The 10,082-nt window shown below is 35.6% G+C and overlaps 1 protein-coding gene across 3 annotated transcripts; it reads left to right on the top strand.

Annotated features, from left to right (window-relative positions):
• Nucleotides 1-1,456: 1,456 nt before the first annotated feature.
• On the top strand, nucleotides 1,457-9,263 carry LOC116851073 (3'-5' RNA helicase YTHDC2-like). Of its 3 annotated transcripts, none has more exons than XM_032830112.1 (8): nucleotides 1,457-2,003; nucleotides 2,087-2,300; nucleotides 2,381-2,574; nucleotides 3,169-5,254; nucleotides 5,757-6,143; nucleotides 6,231-6,481; nucleotides 6,571-6,908; nucleotides 7,017-9,263. In XM_032830112.1, the coding sequence occupies exons 2-8, from the start codon at nucleotides 2,107-2,109 to the stop codon at nucleotides 7,026-7,028; spliced, it is 3,462 nt and encodes a 1,153-aa protein (XP_032686003.1). In that variant the 5' UTR covers nucleotides 1,457-2,003; nucleotides 2,087-2,106; the 3' UTR covers nucleotides 7,029-9,263. The 3 variants fall into 3 exon arrangements, with proteins under 3 accessions (XP_032686003.1, XP_032686004.1, XP_032686005.1); XM_032830113.1 differs by having other exon boundaries at nucleotides 1,457-1,891; XM_032830114.1 differs by having other exon boundaries at nucleotides 1,457-1,872.
• The last annotated feature ends 819 nt before the right edge of the window (nucleotides 9,264-10,082 follow it).

Here is a 10,082-nt window from a genome sequence, read left to right on the forward strand (position 1 = left end):
TCTAATTAATGACTATGTTAATGACCTAACATAGGACACGCTTCGAATTCAATAATTGCAAGTTATACAATTATTTTATTCAAAAGCAATTATTTTATTCAAAAGTTTTTCTAATAGATAAATTAAATATACTCACGAGTATTTTGCGAATTTTTCATAAATGTGAACCTTCAGCTAACGCCAGTGGAAAATTCCTGCCATTCTATCATACTAAAATCAACCAAAAAAAAAAAAGTATAAAATAACAGTCCGAATTGAATATATTGTTGTAAATAATACAAATACGTAATGTAATCTACAACTTGATTCAGGAAATCATCTAACCTAGGTAGAACGTATAAACACTGGCGTGAACGATATTTTCTTTCAATGAGCAGTAGAATCATCATCTGTTCGTCGTCCTTTGCATTTTCTTCTACAATAGTAGACGTACTATGAATAAGAGACAGTGCCAATTGAATGAAAGATTTCGTCGCGCTATTTGAATCGACTTTTGCTGACTCGACTGGATGCACTACTATGTGATTGCGTCCTTTCTGCTACTTCATTTCCTTTGAATTATAGCCGACGCGCTCCAAAACCTGGATTACTTTCGTTTCCCCATACATTTCGTGTATTTTACTTTCGATTATCTTCTGTTTTCTCCAACGACAGTTTTGGAATGTAGTATAAGGTTAAAAAGCAGAAACAATATGTCATATTAAGTAAAGTTGTATTATGCAGCAAGGAAGGCACAGCGAGCTTGTCGCTAAGAGTTAAAAAAATGAAGATAGAAAGACGAACAACATCGCGATTGAAAATACTTGTTTACACTCTTGCGTTCAATAGAAAATAAATGTATATTCAAGAGCGAGTAACAGATGTTCTGTTCTTTTCAGCTATACTGCTGAACTGGTGCAATAAGTTAAAGTGAGACAAGTACATGTTTTCTCACTCTACTTATTGCACCAATTTAGCAGTGTAGCTGAAAAGAACAGACCAAGGAAAGAGTATGAAGTGCAAGTGAAAATGGGTCTGTTTTCTATTGCTGAACTGGCTGCACTAGTCTCTTTCATCTTTCTTCCACTACATTTTATCTATATATCTGTCTCTTTTTAAGTTCCATGAAAGTGTACACTAGTTCAGGGGCCGTATTCTTAAAAAATATCGCATACGATATTTCGATGAAAAGCTATAATTTATGTGACGTATACTATAGCTTTTTATCGAAATATCGTATGCGATATTTTTCGAGAATAATGCATGATTCACACCGAGTTCGATGCCAACGTACGATGTCCGATATCCAATAGGAGAACAGCTTTCTAATAGAGAATTCAATTCTCCATTGGAAAGCTATTCTTTTATTGGATATCGGACGTCATACGTCGGACATCGGACGCAATGTAAATCCTGCATAAGGCCCCAGTAATAGAAAACAGAATGAAATGACGACCTTACTCATGAAATATTTTCGGAGGAAATACGAGTTGAGATTCACAGATGGAGCTGACGTCTATTGTTGAACATAAATATTTTCTAACATTTATCGGCGGTTTATTTATTGCGATACCATCTTGATTTCTGTTACCTATAGATTTTTTCGTGAGATAAGTTCATTTTTACGTGCAATCGCGAGTGCTACCTATGTGAGTGTGATGGCGTGCGCAGTTCCGCACTTTATATCGCAACATTGTTGAGTATATTCCGGTGCGGGATTTGCGACTTTGGGATGTCTCGTTCCAAATTGGTACGAGCGTAGGCCGTGCGTTTTTCTTTTTTTCTCTTTTGTTAGAGAAGCGTACTGGCGACCAGTGCACTCGGCGATTGTCCAATTTCTCCGATTCCTTCGAGGCGGGGTCTCTACTGCTTGGAGAATATATTTTGTGTCAAGTTCGTGTCAGTTTAATGAGTAAATATCAACATTTGCTTCGCACGTTCACTTTTTTACGAGCTCAACCTGCGACAGATGTTCCTGTGACAGATCAGTTTTTAGTCTAGGCTTTCGTAGATTTGTTATTGCTGTAAATAATCACAACTACTTGTGTAATAACCATACAATAATAATCATTAATTTGTTGAATTAATATTCGTTTTTTAATGACAGGTGATATTTGAATATTCACCATGCCACGTAGAAAAAATCAAAGACATCGTCCCATAGGGGAGGACACTAGAATTGCAGTAAATTTAACTCTAAAGAAACTTCTGGACACTCCAGATCAAAAGGAGCTAGAGTTCCCATCTTCGTACACAGCAGAAGAGAGAGGATATATTCATGAACTAGCCAGAGTCCTTGGTCTGAAGTCGAAAAGTCGAGGGTAACTCTGAATAAAAATCTGAATAGAAATCTTGTCTCATCTAACAAACAGAATTATCTCAATGACATTTTGTTTCACAGAAAGGGTATGAACCGATTCCTGACTGTGTATAAAAGAGAGGGTTCAACGATAGTCCAAGCTGATACTGTAGTAAAATTGCAGAATGCTTCAAAGCAGAGCATATATAACTTGGCACATACTTTTCCATTGAACCAAAAAGAATATCAAGATCTGCTTCCTCCAATTGAAAGGGAGCGTCCTCTCAATACTGATGGTAAGTAAGAATTTTGATTAAGAGGTAACTTTGTTTTTTGTATAAATTATAAAGTAATACATGTGATATACAGGTTCCACTTTATTGACGTAATTGTTAAGGCTCCTGACCTAGATTTATCTTTTTTTAATTACGTTAGAAGCGAGAAAATGCATGCTAAAAATTCTTGTAAAATATGTAAAATATGTTGTAAAAATATATATCCATAAAATAACATTTGCAATCAATTAAGCAAATTTGTAAGATATTCTGTGTACTCTCCTTTTGCTTTAACAATTAATTTATTGTAAATTAAATAAATAGAAATAGGTGAAAAAATAGATTAAAAAAATGAATTGTATGTCACATTAATTTACGACAAATTAATGGAATATCTTACAAATTTGTTTAATCAATTTTGCAAGTGTTACTTTATGGATATATATTTTTATTTTAACGTATTCTGCAAGAATTTTTAGCATATATTTTCTTGCTTCTGAAGCTATTAAAAAGAGATAGATAATGTAAGGGCCCTTAAACTTTCTTTTTTTTTCAAATATTTTTAGTTTATATTAATAGCTCAATTAAACTCTAAGAATATGTTTGCTGTTGCAGTAAATACGAATACTAAAGCAATGGGCAGGTTGAATAGCAGCATACCTCAGATCCCTCAACTGAAGACCAATTTTGATGTAATGCATTTCCGCAAATCCCTACCAATTTTTAATGCAAGGGAAGAGATCCTCACTGCATTGAACAATCATCAGGTAATCATAATCGCAGGTGAAACCGGATGTGGTAAGACCACTCAAGTGCCACAGTATATTCTGGAGCACTATCAGCAAAAGCATCAGGCTTGCAGAATTATTTGTACACAACCTAGACGCCTGTCGGCGGTGACTGTGGCCGAGAGAGTGGCATTTGAGAGAGAAGAAAAGATCGGCCAGACATTCGGATATCAGATAAGATTAGAGAGCAGAGTAGCTCCGAAAACTCTCCTGACGTATTGTACAAATGGCGTATTGCTTCGTACTTTAATGGGCGGCGATTCTGCCTTGTCCACGCTTACGCATATCATCGTCGATGAGGTGCACGAGCGAGACAGATTCTGTGATTTTCTTTTGATAGCTTTAAAGGACGCGTTGGTCAAGTATCGTTCCTTGAAACTAATACTGATGAGTGCTACGATGGACACTAACATATTCGAGAAATACTTCAATAAATGCACCGTTATCAACGTCCCCGGCCGAACATACGACGTGGACATATACTTCCTGGAGGACATCTTGAAAATGACTGGTTACATGACGAAAGAGATGCTCGCGATGAAGAAGGAATTCTTCAAGCTGAAAGATCAACGGAAGGTTTTGGAATCTTGGACGCAGTACAAGCCCCAACATTCCGGTAGAAAAGCCACGAAGGAAAAGTGTCTGCTGCCGGCGCCGATTCTAGCCCAGCATAGCGACCCTATACCGGAGAAAGTCAAGTTAGAGCCTTGGTTGATGGAAGAAATGGACAAGAGTATTTCCGACGCGTGGTTGAATGGCGCAGAGGACAATTTCGCGCAGCTTTTACATTTCATACTCTCTGAGAACGTCTCTGTGGATTATCAGCACTCCAGCACTTCCGTGACGCCATTAATGGTTGCTGCGGGTAGAGGCTGCATAAACACGACCGAGCAGCTTTTGAATTTAGGCGCGAATCTTAATTTAAGGGCCGGTAACGAGTGGACCGCGTTGGACTGGGCTAGAAAGATGAATCAGACCGAATGCGCTGAGCTGATCGAGGCTTACATGAAGACTTACGATTGCGCGGTGTCGAACGACGAGTTGACACGTGCCGGGGAGACGTCGCTCTCTGAAGAGGACAAAATGCTGCTCGACATCTATCACCATACGTTCAACGATGACAATATCAATTACGATCTACTGTTAGAATTAATCATTCATATTCACCTGAAGATGCAGCCCGGCTCTATCTTAGTATTTTTACCGGGATACGACGATATAGTCACGATGAAGGAGAAGGTAAATGCCGAGGAGAAGAAGATGAATCAGGGCTTACGTTACAACTTGTACGTGCTCCATTCGAACATGCATACCAACGATCAGAAGAAGGTGTTCAAGCCCAGTCCGCATGGCACACGGAAGATTATTCTCTCTACGAATATAGCGGAAACTAGCATCACGATCGACGACGTTGTATACGTTATTGACTCAGGCAAGGTCAAGGAGAAATCCTTCGATGCTATATCGAGTGTGTGCACGTTGACTTCAAATTGGATATCTCAGGCTTGCGCGAAGCAACGGAAAGGTAGAGCGGGTCGATGTAAGAGAGGAATTTGTTATCGCATGTTTTCGTCCATGCGTTACAACAGTATGCAACCTTATCAAACACCCGAGATTCTGCGCTTACCGTTACAAGAGTTGTGCTTGTACACGAAATACCTGACGCCAGGAAACACGCCTATAGCCGAATTCTTGGACAGAGCTTTGGAGCCGCCGTCCAACGTGGTCACTAGAAATGCGGTTCAATTGTTGAAGACGATCGACGCGCTGGATCCTTGGGAGGACTTAACTGAGATGGGAAGTCACTTGTTGGATTTGCCAATTGAGCCGAGGCTCGGTAAAATGCTGTTGTATGCCGTCGTCCTGAAATGTCTGGATCCCATCTTAACTATCGTTTGCAGTTTGGCATACAAGTAGGTGTACATTTAGATATATACTAGGGATGGGTGTTGAATTCCGTTGTTCTTTCTGAATACCGGATATCTGTGCGAGACAAAATTAAACTGAATAAAATCAGTTTACTTCTTCGACATCCGAGTTACTGGCAATATTATCTGAATATCCGCGGACAACGAATGTCTCTGCGGTTAATGCAGCTGGGGATAACAGTTTTCCGAAATCTAGAAGAAATTATTCTCGGCCAGAGAAATTTCGCTCATATTTTAGAAAACGATTATCCTGAGCTTATCCAGTATTATCCGTAATTATCCATAATTTCTAAATATCTATTATTCGTGAATTATTCGGATAGTACGCAGTACTGGACAGTATCTGTAGTCGGAGACGGATTTAAAATTTCCGGAATCTGAGAGTCCGAATTAAATATTTAGATATGCGAAACTTATAATTTTTAATATATAACATATCATTTATTTTGTACAATTTTTCGTTACTATGACATATATTTTATTGTAGGGATCCTTTCATACTGCCATCGCAGCCGTCGCAAAAGAGAGCTTTGACTGCAGCACGAAAAAAATTCGCCACTGGGACGTTTTCAGATCACATGGTGGTGTTGCGAGCATTTCAGGGTTGGCAGAATGCTAGAGCGTCCGGCAAGGAACGTGCCTTCTGCGAGAAGAATTTTATTTCCGCGCCTGTGATGGAGATGGTAGTCGGAATGCGTACGCAACTTCTCGGCCAATTGCGCGCGTCCGGATTTGTCAGAGCTAGGAGTCCCAGCGACATTCGAGATTTAAATTCCAATTCGGAAAATTGGGCGGTCGTGAAAGCGGCGCTGACTGCGGGTTTATATCCCAACTTGATTCGCGTTGATCGCGATCATTTGCAGTTACGAACTCAGTACGTGACGTTTATTTAATTTAGAATACTCGCCTCTTACTACTTAGATGATTCATAAAATTACTTTTAATATTTTGTCGCATATAGAAAAGAGGTCAAGGTGTTCTTCCATCCCTCTTCGACCTTGAGAGACTTCCCAAAGTCTCCGAGAACAACGTCCGCGCAAACACACGCAGCCAATGTGCAGGCCTTACCATGCGATTGGCTGCTTTACGAAGAGATGAGCCGTACGGGACGTTTCTGTCATGTGAAATTTGTTACGCTTGTCAATCCACTAACGGTAGCTCTCTTTAGCGGACCGGCCAGGTTACCAATGGATGTACTGCATGAGGCTGAGGGTAAGCGACGATTTCTCACGCATACTGTATGATTTTTAAACGCTGTCGTACGATACATGTTGTACAAAGCATACATGTTGTGTTTACAGCTGTGTGGGAAAGCGATTCAGACTCAGAAGTCGACGAATCACATGAAGGGGCTATTTTCAAGCTCGATGACTGGGTAGTGTTCAAACTCGATCCAGAAACAGCTGATCTGTTCTTACAATTGCGACAAAAGTGGAACGCTCTGTTCCTCAGACGTATGAAGGCACCGAACAAAGCTATGTCGGCGTTAGACGAGAAAGTCATCAACACTTTGGTGACTGTGCTTACGAATGAGGAGCAGGCCTGCGGCCTACAGCAACCTACCGGTATCGGCCAACGGCCACGTCCGCTGATTGTCGATTATTATCCTGCAAATGTCAGGAGAGATGATTATCCAGAGGTTAGTATTGTACCTGTAGCATTTGTTTAGGCTTGGTTTATTGTTACTTACATGCATCATAATAAGTTGAAATCACACGCATTTTAATGATGGTTTAATATTCTTCAGAGATACTTTTAAAACTGGGAAAGGGATTATTGTTGCGTATACAATCTGCAAAGTGCATCTTCATGGTAACGGCTGACTGCTGTATGTAAATGTTCTGTATTCCTATACAACTTTTTGTTGCTAGAAAATATAAAATAAACATACGATGCGTATGTATACGTATTGCGTATAGGATTGCTTTATGAATGTTACATTTTGACTTTCAATATTGACAAAAGTTACTGACAAAGACTTAATAACTTTACGAATAATATTTACAGTATTGTAGGTAGATTCTGTCAAAATAGAAGTAGCTATTTATTTGTTTATTACGAAATTTTAGTTTTCTACTCATTGGAGTAGGATATTTAGGATTCTTTCTCAATATTATTGGAGAATAGAGATAACGGTATTATTGTCAAGGTCGATTTACATTTTTCCGCGACAAATTTATTCCATCGAAGCAATAACGCATGTGAAGTTATCTTAATTGGATTCAGTCCGGAAATATGTAAATAAATCTATAATCGGTGTTATGGAAATATGAACTATAATTTTATGAAAATACGTAATATATTGTGATTACGTCTTGATATTTTCCTTGCCAGTACTGAAAATCTATAGTATAGTACTGACAGTGATTATCAGAATGCAGCTACATAAACTCGAAAGTATACTTTTGAGTAGTACTTTGAAAAGGAAAAGTACTCGGATATCTGATTATCCGATATGCGAGATCGGTTCTAATATAAAAATCTCAAACGAAAACTTCCAATTCCATTACTATAATTTGGACAATTATTTGGTTCTAACTAAAATCAATATCGAGTCGAATTCGAATCAGATTGTCATTAATTTAATGTCAAGAAATATTAATTTATTGATTGTCAAATTTGACTTGTCAGAGAAGCATATTTAAATTTACCGCGAACACTTCTATTTGATGAAATCCGCTGCGAACGGATTCGGATTTGACGCTTCGACTGTTCGAGTATTATAGAAAATTCAAATCCTCTAACCACCTGAAATAAAACATTAAATTTATCTGTTATAATCGAATAATCGAACATTCAGACAAAGCTAGTAGATCCAAATAAGCTTTGAAGCTCTAAATATTAAGTTGATGTTATATTTTCTACTGCATATAATATATGCTGCGTTAAATACTAAATAGTTAATATAAAATATTAACTATATTAAATAACAGTTTTGTTTCATAAAACATATTTGAATACACATTTTTATGCATATATGAGGATAATTCGTTTGAAAAATATGTTAAATCAATGATTCGCCATTTTTGTACTTTTATCACGTGTTTAAGTGAATTTACGTAAAATTGTTAAAATAAATGTGTATTTAAATATGTTATATATAATAAATAACATCTTTATTATATATAATATATTTAAATACACATTTTTACGCTTATATGAGAATAATTCGTTTGAAGAATACGCTAAATCAATGATTCATCATTTCTGTACTTCTATCACGTGTTTAAGTAAATTTATGTAAAATTGCTGCTGGCCACTGCTGAATATTTATTTTTTATCAATTAATTAATCGGCTTATGATGTTTCCACAGTAATATTACACTTGTAAAATCTTGAGAAAGAAATTTTCGTTTATCCATAAAAGACTTTATTTTAATTTCAATGTGTAATTGTATTACATATAGCATTTTATTTTCTGAAAGTATTATAAAGTCGCAAGTAGTCACAAAGCTAAGATTACTATATTAACAAGCTTACAATATATTAATAAGCTTCATATTATCAATGAACTTTGTACGAATTGTCATACTGGCCAGCATATTAGAAATAAAATTATATATAAAATATTATAACAGAGAAATGACAGAGCAAATAATAGCAGTGAATAGGAATATATATAATATGTTACGTTAATACATATAAATTACATTATATATATATATATATATTAATGTAATTTATTTAATGCATTACGCATGCGGGTCTGTAGAGTTTGTCCGAAATTGCAATTAATTATTCGATTGAACTTTGATTCCTATAAAATTAATATTGGAATTTATGTAATAATACATGTAAGCATAAGTGACTTTGTAAAATTAATGCTGCCATAAGACGAACCCTGTCCGAGACGTCTATGTATTCATGTAACAATATAAGCTGCTAGAAAATAATAATAATAATCGTTGTTCAGTCGTGGTATTGAAGATTAAAGGTTCGTCTGGATTCATCATTGTATCGTGGTAATTAAAAATAAAGATCATTTGTTTTGTTATGTGTAGTCATATTATTTTAAAAATATTCCTATCTGCTATTACATCGTATTATTTCAAGTTATTAGGGCCATTTTGATATTATATTAATTATAATTATATATTATTGTATGTGTAGTTATATATATTTATAACTATATGTAACTATATATTTCAACAACAATAGTTTACTATGTAACTTATAATCAGATGGAGAATATAAGAGAAAATATTATAGATGTGTATTATAGATTATTGTATTCTCTTAATTGTGAAAAATATGGAAAACTTAACAAGGTATAATTTCCATAAAAATAATAGCACATACACACTGTGAGATTATTTAAAAACTATTTTGTAGTTTTGTAGTCTTTAGTTTTTAGATGTTTTACGACTGTACAGTTTATTTGTTTCTTATAGTGTTACATAATAAATCAAGATCTGTTAAATGCATGAAGTTTGTCAAGTTGTATTGCATAAACTAAAAATCACACAATGTTTGTTGGAAACAATAATTATAAACAATAATTATAAATAATATTTATATGGAAACGTGAGTTTTCTTTTTTTATTTGCGCACATTTAGATTGCGGTATGATTCTTTTTTGCTGAGTTATTTAATGTTGAAGTAAAAATGCAATTTAATTACTTATAGAACGAGAATAGAATAGCATACGACATTCGTTAAGAAATGAATAGAAAAAACGTAAAATTTTCTTTTTGGAATTCTCATATCTTTAAGTAGTATAAATTTATAGTCTAAGTAATCAAATGAAAGATGTGGTAAAAATTGACCGATCACTATTTTTCATTTGTTATATTTTAGCAAGAAATGACTTCAA

This window comes from Odontomachus brunneus, unplaced genomic scaffold (genome assembly GCF_010583005.1).
Source record: "Odontomachus brunneus isolate Ranch 3 - 2012 unplaced genomic scaffold, Obru_v1 Obru_scaffold_165, whole genome shotgun sequence".
In the NCBI taxonomy this organism is placed as follows: Eukaryota; Metazoa; Arthropoda; class Insecta; order Hymenoptera; family Formicidae; genus Odontomachus; species Odontomachus brunneus.

Coding starts and splice junctions, on each gene's coding strand:
- LOC116851073 (XM_032830112.1), top strand. CDS start 2,107: ATGCCACGTAGAAAAAATCAAAGACATCGTCCCATAGGGGAGGACACT. Junction 6,144..6,230: donor CATTTGCAGTTACGAACTCA/GTACGTGACGTT, acceptor TGTCGCATATAG/AAAAGAGGTCAAGGTGTTCT. Junction 6,482..6,570: donor TGTACTGCATGAGGCTGAGG/GTAAGCGACGAT, acceptor TTGTGTTTACAG/CTGTGTGGGAAAGCGATTCA.